At 35.4% G+C, this 18,835-nt stretch overlaps 1 protein-coding gene and 1 non-coding gene across 3 annotated transcripts in view; both read right to left on the minus strand.

Moving 5' to 3' along the window:
• Window positions 1–899: 899 nt before the first annotated feature.
• Window positions 900–18,835, minus strand: part of LOC119634309 (pituitary homeobox homolog Ptx1) — a 42,827-nt gene continuing 24,891 nt past the window's right edge. For both annotated transcript variants that reach the window (XM_038028361.1, XM_038028360.1), the window contains exons 4-5: window positions 16,600–16,853; window positions 900–1,547 (exon numbers count right to left, since the gene is read on the minus strand). In XM_038028361.1, coding sequence (XP_037884289.1) covers window positions 966–1,547; window positions 16,600–16,853 — 836 coding nt within the window. In that variant the 3' untranslated portion in view covers window positions 900–965. The remainder of the gene's footprint in view (window positions 1,548–16,599; window positions 16,854–18,835) is intronic.
• Window positions 6,853–7,017, minus strand: LOC119635223. The gene has a single exon (XR_005247039.1). It is a non-coding gene; the product is annotated as a U1 spliceosomal RNA (small nuclear RNA).

Genomic DNA, 18,835 nt, shown 5'->3' on the forward strand with positions numbered 1-18,835 from the left:
CTTTACATGAAGCGCCTTTGTCCCTGGTCAGCGATGGCAGATGCAATAATTTGAAACAAAATTAATGTAAATATCTTTTTATTTAAATGATTTTTGGTTCACGTTTTTTTTTTCTTTTCCTTTTTTTTGGTTCAATTTACTCCTATAGTAATATATATATTTACAAGCGTATAAAATTATATTTCAGTTTTCGGTAAATTTTAACATATAAATAATAATCGTAAAAACTAAAAAAAAAACCAAGGATTAAATACTTTTCATAACTTTTTGTTATAATTTTTTGGTGACATTTCTTTATATAATAGTTTTTCGTTTTATCTTTGCGTTCTAATTATACAATTTTTATTTAATAAAAACTTACTATTTCTTGTTCCTTCTCTTTCCTCCGATATTATTATTTTACATTAACAATGAAAGTTCTTAGGATTGTATATATATATATATATATATATATATATGTATATATATATATATAATTTATCTTTTTATTATTTGGTGTGGATTGGTGTGGCAATCAAAACTTAGATGACTAATTAATTATTTTCCATTTCCTTTTCTTTTCTTTTTTTTTTGTTGTTTTTTTTTTTTTTTATTGTAACTGTTTTTATTTATTTAATTTATTATTGGTTTAAGAGGAAGCAAATTTAATCAATAACATCTTCGTCGTTATCCTCTCCTCCTTCGGTATTGCCATTGGAGCCCATTAAGCCATTCGAACCATTTGCACCGTCACCTATGTCCACGTGTTGGTGACTGTTAAGGGGCGACTTGGTATCGGTTGCATTATCGTGATGGTTCATGAGTAAATTATTATTTAGTAACACATGATTGTTATTATTATGGAAATTATGCAGATTTGTGTTGAGATTGCCGCTATTGGACGAACTGCTGTTACTGCCACCGCCACCGGAGAAATGATGTAGATGATGCTGGTGCTGATTGAGCAGAGCCCCCAGGGCGTTTTCTCAAACAACATCAGTCACACCGGTGTATTGACAGGCCGAGAGGCCAGCCGAATTGGAGCGCGATACTGGCGAGGGCGCCGAATATGGGCTAGCGAAGCCGGTTGTATGCTGTTTAGCCTTTAAACGTAGGGTAGCAATACTCGATGACATGCTCGACGTCATACAGGGTTCAGCTGCAGCGCGATACATATACGGATTGGCAGGTGCAGTATACGGACAAGGGGCGGCTCCGACATTTGAATTGGTCAAAGTACTGCCCATCGTACCGGGCAGCATAGAGTTGTTCATGCTTACGGCTACACCGCTAGCACCCGTATTAAAACAATTTACCGAATTCTGATGATGATTAGTTGTCACCATCGAACCAAGAGGATTCACTGGCCAGGGGAAAGGCTTAGTGCCGAGCGGGGAGGGTACTTTAGTCCAATTATTATACGTATACGATGAGTATAGGGAATCATCCGCAAACGGTTGCATGAATTGTGTACCAAAACCGGATTTAAAATCAGCTGCAGCTACCGCTGCATTCATGGCGTTACGTTCACGTTTACGCCATTTGGCGCGACGATTTTTAAACCACACCTATAAAGATATAATAAAAAATTGAAAGATTATATAAAATCGTCAATACTGGCTCCACTAACAACAAATCGTCCCGTCCCATCTCTTTTTACTACTAGGCCCACTAAACGTAAATCTGCTTCCCTCATCAATTATATTAAAAATAAAGAAGTCCTATCTCTATCTGATTCTTGGATTTTTAATTCAAAATAGTGAAAAACGATGACCCAATTATTAATTGCATAATGAGGTGTCGTTATCCTCATTATCCCCATTGCTTTTAAATTATTTTACTTTTTTTTATCATTTTAATTTATTTTTGTTTATTATATTTTTTCTCTTATTTCATTTTTTAATTCATTTTATTTAATCAATTTTCTTAAATTACTTTAAAAGCATACGATTTTCCTTTCCATTCCTTTCACTTTGTTTTGTAGATTTTAAAATGAAAATTTATTTGTTTTTCACTAACTTACTTTGGCTAACCTCCTCCACCATCCGCTCATCTGACTATTAAATATAAAAGGAAAACATTTGTACAAGTTTTTTTTTTCATTTTTTTTTTTTTTTTTTTTTTGCTTCCTTTTTTGCTCACTGTGCTTTCCGTTAGTTATTATGGCCGCTTCATTTTAAATGTATATGCATGTGTATATATATATGTTATTACACTGCGTTTATGCGCGATTCAGTTTTTCGTTTTTGTTTGCTTCCTCTGTCGTGTCGTTGGTTTTTATTTTAAATTATTACAAAAGCTCTTAATATAAAGAACGTTACCCTATGTCCCACATCTCGAGCCTATATACACACAATCGAGTAAAGTATATATTATGTGCATGTACGTAAGAAAGATAAAGAAAACAAAGAAAAAAAAAAAAAGCAAGAGACAGAAAGGGGAACTGGCGTAAAATACGCATGTGCACACACATACGCACACATATTTGATAATTATTAGATAAAAATTACGTATACATAAATATTTATGCACATGTATATACATATATATATGTATTAACATGCGTTTGTATGCGAACATGAATTTAAGGACACAACTCTTCCGGTATAGACTTGAAAAACATTTTCATTTGTTATTTTTGTTCTTGTTGTTATTTCATTTCGTTTTAATAGTCATTCACTTTTTGTACACATACACAGGGTACACAACACATCAGTTCGTATAACTTTGATTATGTATATATATCTGTAGCGTGGTAGTGCAAATATATATAAATAAATTTATGTATTTATATATAAATTATGGGTGGGTGTGTGTGTGTGTTTGTGTGTTTATGTGTGTTTGTGTGTTTGTAACCCTAAATGAACGTTAAGCCACCCCCACAAATAAAACGTAAAGAAAAAGAGCAAAGACTCCATTTCATAATAAATATAACGTTATTTGTTGTACTTATATGCATGAGTGTATGGGTGTGTGTGTGTGTGTATGTGTGTACGAAGTAGAAAATAAATCAAAATATTTATTTACAAAGCAAAGCAACTGAGAAACCCTGAAAATGCATACACAGACGATGGAAGTGCAATAGAGGAAGAGAGAAAAAGAAAAATTATTTTCGTTTCAGGTAATATTTCACAAAAAAGTGGCAATTTTTCCTTCTTTATTTATTTGTTTCTTTTCGGGAAAGTAAATAAATGTAAGAGCATAGCCACAGAAAAAATTTTATATTTTTCTTTTCTTGCTGGATATGGCTTGAAAATTCACTGAAAGTTCACGTCGGGAGAAAGCCTTACATAACCGCTAACTGAAAACATTTTACATTGCATTGCGGCCGTACCATAGGTTTTGTATGTATACTGTAGACGATTTTCAATCTCGATCGATATAAATAAATAGTCATTACACACATAACGCATTAAGAGTCAAATGTCATATGAAACATTTACACTCTACAGCCTTTCAAGGTATGGGGCACATTGAGTTTGTTGGAATGTAAGGAGCATTCAAAAGTATGTGAGAGACACTGCTCTTATCATGCTCTTATTATATTTGATCGGTTCCGAATCATTTCTTGTCTGTCTGTTCGTCTGCTCGATGTCTGCTCATTTGTTTTTGTTTTCAATCCGCAGTCCGCAATTTCTGCAACATTTCGATGATGTTTGGTGTTTGATTTTGACCGAAAGGCGAAGGTTATTAAGAGTGGATTTAAAGGACCATTCTTACCATCACTTCCCAAATGATACCCTATTTTTGACATGGTCTTTTTTTATGAAAGAAAACAAATAACGCAACATTCCCCTCTAACCTATAAATCTTCTTATTAATAATAAAATAAGTCTATACGACGACATATTTCATTCATTAGTCCGAAGCGGTAATTTTATCTGTGAATTTGCTGCGTTGCGATTGGTTAACGTAACTCCAGTTGCAGCGGATCATTTTATGTAAAGTGCTTTTTTATGGCAGTAAAATCTTATTGTTGGTAAAAACGTTAACAAATTTGGATTAAGTCGGTTCGGGTTGGCAAGTCTCTCTTATACAAACATGTTTCTGCATTGACTTGATAATGAGGCTCGGTTTTTGTATAAAAACCATAAAAGTGAGTGTGTTGAGAGATGCAGTGTAGAGTATTGTGCAGTTGACCCTGTCCGACTACAGTGTTTTGATTTGTTTTGCTCTTTCAGTTTTAATGCTAAGCAATTAGTTCTGCGGGTACAGTTTATCTTTGATGGACCATTATCATCATGGAAACATTATCTGACTATGTTCGCTATATTCTCGTCAACTTTATCTTCTTCGAAAAAATTTCGTAAACATACGATCAGACATAAAAAGCTCCAGGGGCATCATTCGATCATTGTCTTGATAGGAAAAATGTATTCTTCTGTTCTCTAAAACGATTATACAAAATGATTTCGAGAGCGCTCTCTCTAGGTGAATTCGGATCTTCAGCATCTTTGGATAGGAAAGCAGCAAAGTAGCGTACCTTAGACAAAAGCATGCTAGATGGGAATGTGTTTTAAACGCAACGCCTTGGCACAAACTACAGAAACATATGTATTCTAAATTATTGTTCTTTCTTCCATTCTTGTCTCACAACACGTGGTCCATGGTCTCTAATAATACTTTTATACTCGACATACTTGTTTCCTGCCATCCCGTTTATCAAGCATACTTTTAAACTTTTAATTCTAGAGTATTGAAGCCACTTCTAAGCACATTAGCGTAGTTGATAAGAGCAAGCAAAAAAAATATAAAAAAAAAATCTAATAAATTTTGTCATTGTCATCGATCTCGTCAATTGTCATTTTCACGTATCATTTGCTGACACCAAAATGAAGTTGCCAACTGGATTAGTATGCGGACGACAGACAATGAATCTTTATGTCGATATAAAATTGCAAATTGATGAGTCTCTTCAGGAGTGATAGTGTAATGTAAGTAGAAAATAAAATATAAAAAAACAGAAGCATAACTCGCTTCACGTGCAACCGACTGACTATCAAAGTTGACTCAAGTCGTAAAAAAACTCTTAATTGGTTTCGATGAAAGCAAACGATGATGATGATAAACTGGGATGCAAAGAAAACAAAAACAACAATGAGGTGTTTTTGTTTTTTTTTTTTAATTTTTAGGTAATGCTTCATCAGGCATGTAAGCCGGATAAGGAGAAAAAAAATTGAATTTTATTTTGCTGTGTTTTCGTTTTTCAATACCCCAGAGACATTGAGACTTTGTAGGGATAGTGGAGGTTTTTTTTTTCATCATTTGCGAAGAAAAATGTTACTTTAGGGTTAGGGTTTGATTGATGACAAAGGAAAAAAATTAACAATTTTTTTATGTGCAAAGATCTGATATTTGTTGTTGGACACTAATTGTTAAATAAAGATTTTCGTAGAGATTTCGCATCAACTAAAGGACGGTTACGAAAAAAGTGGCAAAGCAAATGTCTTCCTCTATCCTCGAACTACGTTGGCGTACTATGAAAAATTCCGAATTCGATATGCATTGATGTTCGCTAGTGAGGACGAACGCTGGTATCTTAATTGTCTTCTAATGATTTACTCGCTTTAACTGATTTAATGATTTCGGAATTTTCCCATAAAGTAAATATTTGTTAGAAATAAAAAAAAAAAAAAGAGTTCTTCGCCATAAAACGGAACGACTTCTCTTCATCGTTCAGTCTTTATTATCCCTTGTTCTCAATTAGAATTTTAATTAACCGTACGTGTCGGCGCATGTTATCGTTTAGCTGCGCTTGTTGTGTACACTAAAAATTCTTTATAAATTTACTTTGGATAATAAGTCATAAGTTTCCGAGATTTCCGAGCGTTTAATTTGAACCTTATTGCTTGTTTGCCTTACAGCAAACCGTGGCGATACACCGGTCGCGCTGATAAATTTCATCCCTGCACTTGCTGACATGTTATTTGCTTTCATTTACTTGACGCCGCACTTTGAAAAAAATTACCCTACAATTATACACGTTTTTTACAGCCCCAACAAGCAAGCCGTGTCTGTTCAGATTTTAAGTGTAAAATTATCATTTTACGGTTACCTCACACAGCCAGTTTAATTACATTAGACACATGGAGGTCAGCGAAGCAAAAAGATCAGTGGGAAATAGTGCGATGCGTATGTAGGTATGCACTTTTCTACTCCTTTTTTGCGTCCTACCGAAGCAAAACGAATTCAAATTCAGCAGGGTTCAGGTGATACCTTTGAAAATCTTTATCGCTACTGCAGGTTGTGAGTAATGCGGAAAAAACACATAAATCGAGAATATTATCCCTTTTCGGCATACTGTTAGAATGTCCGTGAACACATTTAGCCCGTTTTCAATACTAGCCTGCGTGGAAGATTTTGCCAAATCTTTCCTAAATTTAAAGGCGACACCGAAGACCAGATGAATACAACCAAGATTCATGATACCGACACACTTAATGGGAGTATTCTATAAGCTTCCTTCCAGGTTTCGTAAAAGTTTCGAGGAATAAATGCATTGACCCGCTTCCTTCAGTGATCGGTTCAAAAAAAACATGCGGAGATTCTAAGGCCGTATTTTGTAAACGATAGAATTGCTCTGGAATTTTTAATTCTTCTCCGAATTTTTTTTTGCGGATTAGAATTTACAACCAGCGCACGCATTTGATTGAACAGTTTCTATAAAAACTATTTCCATTTACTACGAAAAAACCAATCCGGAGAAAAAAGTTTCTTTGTAACCTACGACCTACGATCAGATAAAATTTTGTTGTAGAAAAGAAAATTAGCAGAACTATTTTTCGTTAATAATATTTTATTAAAAATAATGCACGGCACTTAACTCTTATTTGCTTAAAGTTTGCTTGGTTCATTCAATATTTATTATTTAATGTCGGGACGGCGCGAACGCCATTCCCGGCTATCAAAAATTACACGCACGAGTTATTCGCATTAGGAATAATCGCGGAGGTCAACTCAACCGAAAGTGCAATGGCCAAGCCTCACTCCGGGGGAACCGCCTTCGTGATCACGGTAACCCCTACGCCAGGTAAGTATGCTTTCAACTGCTAGCAAGCAATTACTTATATTTAAAAATACACAAACCAACTGAGAATTCTTTTGTATAAAAAATTTAAATTCAATGCAAATGTAAGCATGAACGAAGCGCACGATACATTACAATACTTAAACGGGTTGCAGATATGGGAGAGTCAGAGAATAATATTTCTCTCACCATAGGTCTCGTATCATATAGTGATTGGCGGTGGTGCTAATGACGATAAAATTGTACACACAAACGCACACACATACACATGTGTATACCGATAGAAAAAACACGTACACATCAGCAGAGAAAATAAACATTCTTAGCTAAGGAACTCTAATGAAATCGATGAACTTTACATATAATATTTTGATCTTTTCGATGAAATATATATCTGGCTTGTAGACTTCAATAGCTGCTAGACCATATATAAAGTTTATTTATCAAAATTCGGGACAATTTTCCATTATTCTATAAATTATGTGGCTTTCAATTTTACATGTTAGGCGTTCTCAGTTCGCGCGCCAAGTCCTTCAATCGATTTGACCCATTTTCCACGTGCATGCAAGAGCTTCCACTGTTTATGCCAAAGTATAAGTCGGTATCTCCATTTTTGCGGCCAGGACTACAGGCATTAGACAGATGGACAGGCAGAGATGCTCGAGTCAAATCAAAATTTGAGGTTGATTTAGAATATGTAGCTTGTAGCTAGAAAATGGAGCAACAGAAGCTTCCTGCTGGGTGTTGCCAAGGTTCTTGGAAAATAAATATATCAGGGTATAAAAATTAAGACGGTATGAGATAATTTTTAAGTCTCTGCCATAAAAACGTTCTTATAAGAAATAAGCATAATTGTGTAAGTGATTTTTGGCAAAGTTGGTTGATCCAAAGTAGTGATCGTGCTGTACTCAGTTTGCAACAGATCCAACTCCTTAGTAAGTTTCTTATGAAAAGTAAACCTTCTTATGGCAATAAAAATAAAATTTTTCTTTACAATCAGAAATTGTGTTATGCAACGGGCTGTGGGGTAATCAATAGTGGGTCTTTTCCCTCAATACCATTTCCAGTTCCTTTTTTTTTCTTTTTATTTTGCAAAGTGCAACTTAAGCATTGCTTTATTAACGACGAGCGAAATTCGCTTGCTCTTAACTGCCTTTACTGTTTTTCCTTTAAAATAATTGAAAGTAATTTCTAATACATATTTTGTTTCTTTTTTTTTTTTTTTTGTTTTACTTGATTTTGCACGCAGTGAATTTTGCAGTCCTATTAACTCGTAGTTGGGTTAATCCTTAAATGCCCGTATGTAGATTAGATTGTGAGCACAATCCAGCCAAGCCATTGTTTTTTTCCCTTTCTTTTTCACCGACGAACATTCTAATTCGACCAAAGTTACGTGTAACTCCCGCGACAACCATTAATGGCTGATTTTATGGACTTTTAAAAAAGCCAACACACCATTTACTGGTCGAACTAACAAAATCGACACACAAGCACACACATCTGCCCATTCTCACTTTGTATCTTTTTATGTACGAGTTTGTGTGCGCGTGTGTGTGTGTGTCTTTTTTTTTTTTTTAATGTACACACAACGAGCTTTTAATGGCTTCGGTATATCCTTCAGTTTGCATTTGTTCTTTCGTCCAAACGTTCAAAGCTATAAATATGTATGCGCTTTACAGACAATTGGCGACACCTGTCGTAAATGCTGTCACCCAAAACCCGGACAATCACGCGTAGACAAAAGCAGTGTTTAAATTTTTATGTAGCTGCACGTTTGTGTGCCGAAATAAAAAAAACTATCGATTATTTTTTTTTTTTCTTCATTTTTTGATTTTACACTAAAATAAAAAAAAATCTGCTTATAAAATTTTATGTTCTGGAAATTGATTTAATGAAAACGATTCTAAAGCAAACGTAAAAAAATACTTTGTGTTAGTAAATTAAATAAATGTTATAGTAAAGAAACGGGGTTAATTGATCGAGGTGTTGGCGTTACACATATATTTATATATGTGTGCATGTAATAATATATAAAAATACTTTTGACCTGATCTTGCACTGTAAGGGTAAGAATGAAGTATGCTTTTTAGGCAGCTTTTGTTTCTGGGCAAATCGTGCCTCATGATGATTACGCGCTAGAAATTGGCAGGAATGTTAAGCCAAGTTAACGAAATCATTACAACTTTAATCGAGTAATAGACAGTCCTGGGGAATTTTAAGATTGCCTTGGCACTTTACCTTAGTCACTGCATTCAGATCACTTCGCCGGAAGTAGGCGAAGATTTACGAAATCATTACAACTATAATCATTTTCGATAAGTGTATGGCAATGCACAGCACTTTTGGTGGATGCATATAAGGCCGAGAAGGACTTGAGATAGATCAGTCGCTGAATCATATCTGAATCGATTTGAGTTTGTTTCCATCTATCTGCCTGTCTGCCCTGTCTCTCAATTTCTGATATTCCATTATGAAAATGGTTGAAGAATAAAAGATTCAAGGCAGGAAAACTAAATTTACCAAGTTGGGAATCCACCTCTAACACCAATTCCTGTATAGGGGCTCTCACGAAATATAAGTCTCTATATGGTAACAATGTGTAATTATTGGTATTTTATGGCAAAGATAGGTCAAGAATAGAAGGGTATTTAAAGTTCGTGCTTGTCGGACTGTAATGTGTTTGCTTGTACTGATGTAGCAGGCATATGAGCTTGTGACATCCAGAAACAGAGACCGTATGAGGTGGAACACATATTTCTTATTCATGTTTCGCTTTGCAAGTCCATCCGTCCGTCCGGCTGTTCGTATGAAAGGGAAAATTGAGATAGAAGGCGGCTCCCCCCTGATCTCCGGTAACAACTAAAATATGTTTGACTAAGGCGCACGCCCAAAAGGTATGATTTCCAATTCCTAGCAAAAATTACTCTCAAATTAAATCGTGATGGATCGAGCGATCAACCGACGCGGTCTTACGTCTTATGCAAAATATTGTAACTCCATTAGCACCCGTCTGACCATGGAATCATTGAGTTTTACCTTTAATGCGTTTTTTTTAAATGCCTTGGTTGGAATTTTTTAAACGAACGTTAATGGTTTTCTTCTCTTCGTAGTAAGCATTTTTTTACAAATTAACATTAAAAAGAAATCATCAAGGGACCGCTAAAAAGATTAACTCAAAACATAAATGTTTTATTTACCTCTCTTGCGTAATGTTTCATGCTCTATTTATTTATTTTCGAAAGAGAATAAGAATTCATTCTTGTTGTACATTATTGCCTTAAAAGTGAAAAATTACCTAAAATCAAATAAAAAAGACAAAGCATTGTTTGCACAGGATAATCCTCTGCTTATTGGAATTGTGTTAAATGTTATGTGTGTGTCTTTCATTTACAATAATAGGAAATCTTTTGACTTTATTAGAGAGAGAGAGAGAGATAGGGAAAGAGGGAAAGAATGAGAGATAGTTAGCCGGACATTTAATGCGCGCATATTCCAAAGTAATTCCGTTCGGTTGTTTGTTTGAAAGAAAACATCCCCCTTTATCGTCATTAATTTCCATGTGGTTTCTAATTCATTAAATTATAAGTAACTTTTCCTATGAAACGGAAGCCTAAGGGTAATTTTTTCATCAAAAACGCACGACCAGCGGCGACCCCTCAGTTAAACGCTTCGAATATTTCGCGCGTACACAGTAGATACATGAATAGCGGCAACTTGGTGACAAATTATACGAAATTGTTTAGCATTTATATTAGATGGCTTTACAAACATTTGCAAACCACCAATTTTATGATTGCGCAACACCGCTAGAAGAGAAGACTGCTAGAAGGGATGAGCAGAAGGGTAATCGAGAGCGGAAGGGCTATTAAATGCTATATAAATTCTAATACGATGTAGAATAGAAGGCGAAGGAGGAATTGGGGGAAGGGAGAACAACGTCTACAGATTTATGCGATTTTGCCTTTTAAATATTGTAAATGTTGCATCATTAGGTGTAAAATATGTTTTTATTTTGTTGCTTCTTTTTTTTTCTACTTTGTTTTGCACTTTATGGGAGCATTGGTGTGCAACGTGATCTGAAAATATTTCTCGCAACACATGTTAAAATTGACATAATTTCTCAACATTTAAATAATGTTTACTGTTTTTTCTTGTTGTTGTTGTTGTTGTTGTTACTGCTGCCAGCAACTTACTTCTTCTGTATAATATTAGATTTTGTGGTCTACTTTCCTATCTCGTTTATATAGATGGAAGATGGTGGTGCTGGCAGTGGTAGATATGAGATGCGATTGTGCCTATGGTTGTGTACGGTAGACAACGGTAAAGCCAAGTGCATTTTTATTGTTTCGAAAGAATCAGGAAAATTTGAATGAAACGAAAATTTGAGCATATGCATTGCTATACAAATTGCCTCGAAATTTGCATTAAAAATCCATGAAATTACAATCTTCAATGAATTTGTCATCAGGTGACATTTTCGGGAAAGAAACTTTCCATAATAAAACTTTAAACGAATGTCAAAGTTGTTTATACCGCAGAAAATGTAACTTTTTCTCCTAATTACATTTTCATGACTTTCAAATGTGTTTTATTTTTTTTTTTTTTTCGCTTTGCATATCTACTTTACTTGGAAATGTAATGCAAACTAATATTAGGTTGTTAACGTGCGTGCTTTGTGTACTTTTTTTGTAGTATACATTAGAGGACTATTTCAATCATTTTATTCATTTTATTATTTAATTTTCTTTAATTATATTTTACTTTAATTTATACAGTGTGCGGACAGACAGCCAGAAGGGGTTAAGCTAGACGCACCTTCTCTTACATCCATTTAAGTTTGTCTGTCCATCTGTCCATCTAATGTTTGTCTATGTGTTTGTTATTGTGATCAACCAAGAGGCCGCAGAGATATCTTGGTACACTGGGGTATTTTGACTTCCCTTTGGCTTTGAACATTTCCCAAGTAAAGATGTAATTGGAGAAGTCGTTATATGATAACTATTTTAGGATTGTGTAGGATATTTAATGGCGGATCGATCACTTCAATTTAAGAATTCAATATTTTTTCTTCTTTGGTAATAATTGTTACGGGTTGTCCACCTGGCCAATTTAGCCGAATTTTTATGTATATATGAGCAAATAAATAAGAAAGCGTCCTGAGCATCATTTGCGATGCTTCCCAGATTTGCGGGTTAAACAGCGGATTAAAAGAACTTTGAAAGTGTGTTTTGAAGTTTAGAGAGAACTACTTTAAGCTTGACAACCCTTAAGGCTTTGATGGACTGGCGATGGACTTCTGTGCACAAAGAAATCTGTTCTTAAACAGGACCAGCAACGAAAAGACAATCGGTAGAGCGGCCAAAGTCTGTTTGCTTGCATGAAGAGTATTATTTCAAACATACCTAACTTATCAATGGCAAAGAAAGAAAACCGGTTGGGGGACAAGCAATCGTGAGGGAAGTGTAGAGAGGTGGCGGAGGAAGTGTGCGGGAAATGCATCTCTGCGTAGAAAGGAATAATGCGAACCATGAGAAATACTGAAAACGGATGCCACGGTTGTGTCATAGATCAGCTGCAATGAACCCAACGGAAAACAATTATGTGATTCTTGGACATTCATCGCATTTTTCACCCAGATAATCTCTACTTCGGATATTTCTCTACTTGCAAACCAAGTATGGAGGGATGTAATACAATCAGTTTTTCAAAGAACGTCTCAAGGCGCCTCACATTACGCCGACATCATCATCTAATCCAACTGGTCTTTGCTGGAGTATTCCTTTGAGATTTGTTAGCAGCCGTTAGAAGTGATGTGTAAGCAACATATGCGCAACTATTCGAACTTTAATTTATGCATTTTCATCAACACCCATCGATACCCATGTGACTCAGTGCGTTTGTCAAACTATGAGCATACACGATGCTCAGCTGGAAAATAACCGTCGGACTCAACCCCGTTAATTATTGTCATTTTCAGTCGGGATAAGATAGTACATATATATGTATATATGGAGGATATTTTAAGGAAACTAGTATAACTATACCTTTCGTCTGGGGATATACAAAAAGAAAAATATATATATAATGAAGGTAAAAAGCAACCTCTTAATTACTCATTAAAAAAAAAGAAATCAAAATTTTTTACATGTGTGTGCGCTTTGTTAATTTTTTTATAATTTATAAATTGATTGATAATATCAAAACATTATCCGCCTCTGCGACTCGTTCATGAGACGTTCAATGTTATGAATGGCGAGACTGTTTTTTATCATTTTGCAAGCTGCCTGTCTGCCTGACTATTGTGTGTGTGTGTGCGTCAGCAGTAAGGCAGGCGTCTAAATATACACACAAATGTATGTATGTACATTGGTGATCGTATTAAATGTCATCGATCATTTTCGCTTTATATTGACAACCGTTTGTCACTTTCTCTCTGATTAATGAATTAACGCAATCCGAGATGGTATTAAAGGTTTATCATAGAATTTGTAAATCTATGCCGAATGACTAATTAAATTAAATTTCATGGATTTTTCTCAATTGTTACGCATCTAGAACGCTTCAAGATGAATAATTAAATGCGTATTAACAAAATGATCTGACTTTTATGCCATAGCCGAATCAAATGAGTGAAGAGTGCTGGGAAGAAAAGCGTAAAGTTTCCATTGGTACTCACTGAAAGAGTGTTCAAAGTACCTATTAAACTATAAATACTTTGGATATATTTATGGGTTATTTTTAGTATCGCTTTTTGTTACTCTTTTCATATATTTTTCTAATTTTAATAAAGCCATACATTGATAACATTTACGGAGAGAAGAGTTACATGTTCTCTCAGTATTGCTATGATTTCCTTTAATGTATTGTTTGCCGCTAGGCGCCACCTATTCTTTTTATTATTTACTAATCATAAATCGACTAATAAACTTTTCTATTTTTATTGACTTTTTTGTTGTTATTGATATTTTATCGTTTAAACAAAAAAAAAAAAATTCTTTAAGGCAAAAGTGGGTCTTTGTCAAAGGTGGTATCGTCATCGTTTTATATGAGTATATCATTGAAACTATTACTGGCTAGATATCAGTACAGACGTGAAAACAGGTATTTGTGTAGATTTGAGATTGAAAAGCGTAAAGGAAAACATTGGATTTCGAGGATTATTGTAGAAGCTGCAAAGGTTCTTGTTTAGTTTAAAAAACCTCCATGGATTAGTTGGATAGCATGTTCCCGCCTGGAGATGTCTAGAAGAGTGCCGCATTGTTGAAACAACTTGAGTAAGCTGAAGAATGCTTTAAACTTCAAGTTTTAGCAGAAAGACGCAAACTTCTATGGAAAACCAAAAAACTCTTACAAACCAACGGGTTTCAAAAATTAGCGGAAGCTTTGAGTTATTGGAATTGGACAGTTCACGGTAAAAATATTAGGAAATGTTTTTTATACTATCTTAAATGCTTTCTTTCGTTTCTCTGGCCCGATTTCTAGATTATAATTATATAAAGGATTTAATCATGATCAGGTAGTTGGCCATGTAGCTTCGCATGACCATCATTAGGAGTGTATTATCTATATTTGAAAAGTTTGTGCTACTTTATGATATACTCAATGAATTGCACGTTTCCTCGACTCATCGTAGAAATTGCCAAAAGGCAAGCATCGAAAACTGCCGCAAAGCCAAGTAGATAAGAATCGCGGCCAGCTAGTCTGAGCCCGCAAGCGTACCACCAACGCGACCATCCTCTTTTCTTCTTTTTTTTCTTAACGGACGTAGTGGCAGCGCACTGCGCTATGTTGTGGTCAATGCCATCACGGAATCACTTGCACCGTAACTCGAGATGGACGCTTATCGTCCTCGTGGGCCTTTATACTGAAGCACGTCTTGCAAAAACTGGCGCCTTTTCTTCCAGTTTCGGTTTCCATTATCATGACCGCTAGCAAGTTATTTGGCGTATTTTTCAAACATGCCTAAGCCGGACAAATGTCCGGCGTCGCTTGTGCCTTAGCAGAGATCGCATGCGTTATCTTCTCGTAAGTTGAAACGGCATAGATAAGTCCAAAAATTTCCACGACCAGGGAAAAATTGGATTTGAAGAAAATAACTTCCCGTGTTTCCTTCCCACCCATTGTCTTACGTTCGCCTTCTTTTCGAGTCGCTTTCCCGTCGCTGCTGCCATTCTGTCACCAAGCCCTGCTGAATATCGGTCCAAAGTGTGCAGACATCGCTTTTTTGCCGCTATCGTTGCATAACTGTTCCTTCATTACTGAAATTGTGCTGTAGGACGACTCTCTAGCTTACGCCTTATCCCTCCTCATTTTGGCCATCAGCTTGTGAACGTATGTCGAATGATTGGTTTTATTAGGAAAACAAGGGATTTTATTCTGATAAGATCTATGTTGACCTCGTTGACGACTAATAAACCTCCCGCTTGAACTTTCATGCTTATTTGTCGGTGTATGTACATATTTCATGGTGACTTTTGCAAAATCTATTCAGTAACCGTTCAGCCTGTTCTGTGTTATGCTTTCTATCCCAATTCTTGGAAAACTTGCTTATTATCAAGCATTCATTTGATGACTTAAATCAGTGAATTAATTTAAGACTTTTTGTTGCCCGGTATGTATGCTTATGTCCGAGTTCTCACTGTAATAAAATTTAAGGCATTAAACTGAAACTTATCATAAATAGTTTCAATTATTGCAGGCATCAGTGCAGTTATTTTAAAATTTCCCAAAAGAAAAGTTTATTATGCTGGCTGACCAGCGCATCCTCCATAATGTTTTAACGGAGGAAAATGCGCATGTTGTATGTGAGATTGTGAAAAGGAAACAACATCAACAACAACAAGAACAACAATAATAGCAACAACAAGCAAAATACTGAAAACATGAACATGGTGTTGAAATTTATGGCAAATTTACAAAATGGTGCAACAATATGTCGTTACCGCGCTTACCAGCTTAAGTGCCGACTGCAATGCGCGAAAAAATTTCGTTGGGAGATTTAGCGAGAACAACAACAAATTTACACCATACCAAACAAATGTTGCGTGTGCATATTTATATATATATATATATATATATATATATATATATATATGTGTGTGTATGTCTGTATGTACGTATTCCGCCACACTAGAGGGCAATAGTAGTTATATCTGCACAGTCAGCCAGCCAGAGACAATGGTAATATAAATTTTTGTAAAATGTTGAGACCACAAATAAACCACAACAACCAATGGTAACAGCAACACAAATAACAATAACAACAGCAACAGCAACAACAAGAACAACGACAATGGAAGCTTAAGCTTAGTGATGGCAAACAAAATGAAAACAAAAAATGAAAACACCACAAAAGGGAGAATATTGGGAAAATAAACACGCAAAATTTATGAGTACGCCAGACGTTCGTACACATAAATATAAATTTCAGTTAAAGTCAGAATTTCAGATTAAAGCAAATTCGTTTTTTTTTTTTAATTTTTTTGGTGGATTTTATAAATGGAGTCCAACAAAGCTTAAAAGTATTTGAAGAGTTTAAATGCGCGCACACAAACATTGCAAACAAACGCGTTCGCTTATGTACAGATACTTACCCTAACTCTGGCCTCAGTTAGATTCGTCCACATGGCAATCTCTTCACGCGTCGACATATCAGGATAACGATTACGACTGAACGTATGTTCCAGCTCTTGCAGTTGTTGCGATGTGAAGTGTGTTCTTTGGCGTCGTTGACGTTTATTCTTCTTATCATTTTTAGGTTCATCCGCTGCTGTCGTCATCGGCTCATCATGACCAGAATTGGATATGTTTTCCGTTTTAATCGTTGTCTCATTAACGGTACGATTGCCTGTGAATTAGATTGAAAAGCGTTTTTCTAAATAATTCGCTTAAACCAAAAATTATTGAGAAGTAATCAGAAAATCAATCGATCAATATAATCTCTTCTACGCGTTCAACTCATTCAATTTTGGTCAATTTCTTAAGCACGTAAATGAATTTACTACGCTTCTCGTCAACGATTGATGTTTGCTAACCTTCCCTATCCCTAAATCCTGCCCTAAATACACGGCTCTGAATCTCTCGCGTAAAGGCCCGGCATGGACTACCTATCAGTCCATGCGGAGGCCATCTTCTTTTAAACTAAGCAATTTTACAGCTTGGGAATATCACAGTCATACTCAGAAGAAACTCAATACCACAATGGGATGTCACTGAAAAGTCGCAAGTTCCTACACGATGTCATTGTGAGTCATCAAAGTGATCTTAATTCCATTACCTCGCATTTTCTTTATTGAAAACCTTAATCAACATCAAAGAGTCTAGTGAATAATTTGACCTTTTCGTCATCTTCTAAACCCCTCTACCGGCTGATATCAATTTAATTGTAGCTCTAGTGTTGGCCTAAAGAAATCTCTCGCATCAGTCCAATATTGTTTGTTGAATTGCATGACAATGTCGTCAGGAAGTTTACATTAAATTTTAATAACTCTGTCTAACTTTAGCTCTTTAATCAGGAAGCGATTTGAAGAGAACTTCATTAGTTGAGTAATTTTTAATCGTGTTTGTGGAAACAATAAAGCGATAAATTCGAGTAATGAGCGTAATTGCTACCTAACTAATGTCTCGCTTATATGTAGAACGTATTATTACATTTATGTTATATATTACGCTTATCTATACAGAGATTGAGGCTTGACGACGCCAACTTTGCAGCACATGTACACACAGACATTGCGTAGTTATTACAAATGTTTTCTAAAAAAAAAAAATTGTAATGTTTTCCTCGTCAAAATAAATGAATTTCTTTAATCTAGCCGCCGTGAAACTCTTCTAATCTGTTATCAAACACGAGAGAGCTAAAGTAGAATTATATGCATATTAACTTTGTTGTGTCATTTGAAACAAATGAAAGTCATAACAATTGTGCTTTTCTTCAGATCTTTAAAGAATCTGAGAAAATCAAACAAAATCGCTTTACGCGAATACTCGGGTTCACAGCAGCAGAGCAATTAATTAAAAAGAAGGCAAAGCTTATTCTTCTTTTTATAGTGTACACCGTGTAGGGTGTTCTTCTTCCGAGTTAAAGTCCAAAATATATAGAACCAAAACAAAAACATATGAAAATAAATGAAACGATCGATCATTGATTGCTTTCGTAGTTTGCTTCCATTGTTGATTACGTTAAGAACGGACCGCAGCAAACTCTTATGAACAACTGAAATAAAAACCATAAGCATTATAAGCGGAACCACTACCAAACCGACAAACATCTCTAGCACGTTCAAAACTCCTTCATCTCAGATGAAATTCTCGAAATTACAAGCAGCGAGACTTTGGGCGCATATTATTGGATCCAATAGTTGCTAAGGAAAGCACTGATTAAAATACGATGCACATATATATGAAAGAAATGTGGAGCATTATTGCTAATGCGCTTGCGATCAAATTACAGGAGTTTTTCCTTTTCATGTTAAAAAAAATATAGAAACAGCTTTTATTGAACACACCATCCAAAGAGGGTGGACTTGGAACATTTGTAGCGCATGGAAACCGAGTTTGACGGCAGTCGTCTCTCTCTATTAGGATATGAAAAGTTTACTTAAAAAGCGAGCCTGAAAAGTATTTTGCTGATGATGATGCCATTGCACTCATATCATAAGCGAGTTTTTCAGCTTTCAAATCAGTCATGGGAAACACAAATTTATCGCTTCGCTATTCTAGGCTTAGCCTTTCTTTAGACCTAAACATCGTTCGGTTGCCCTGACAATGCTTTCCTTACACTTCAAATTGACGCAAGCGTTAAGACGGCATATATGGGTTGAAAATCAT

The sequence above is a fragment of the Glossina fuscipes genome, unplaced genomic scaffold (genome assembly GCF_014805625.2).
Source record: "Glossina fuscipes isolate IAEA_lab_2018 unplaced genomic scaffold, Yale_Gfus_2 3, whole genome shotgun sequence".
In the NCBI taxonomy this organism is placed as follows: Eukaryota; Metazoa; Arthropoda; class Insecta; order Diptera; family Glossinidae; genus Glossina; species Glossina fuscipes.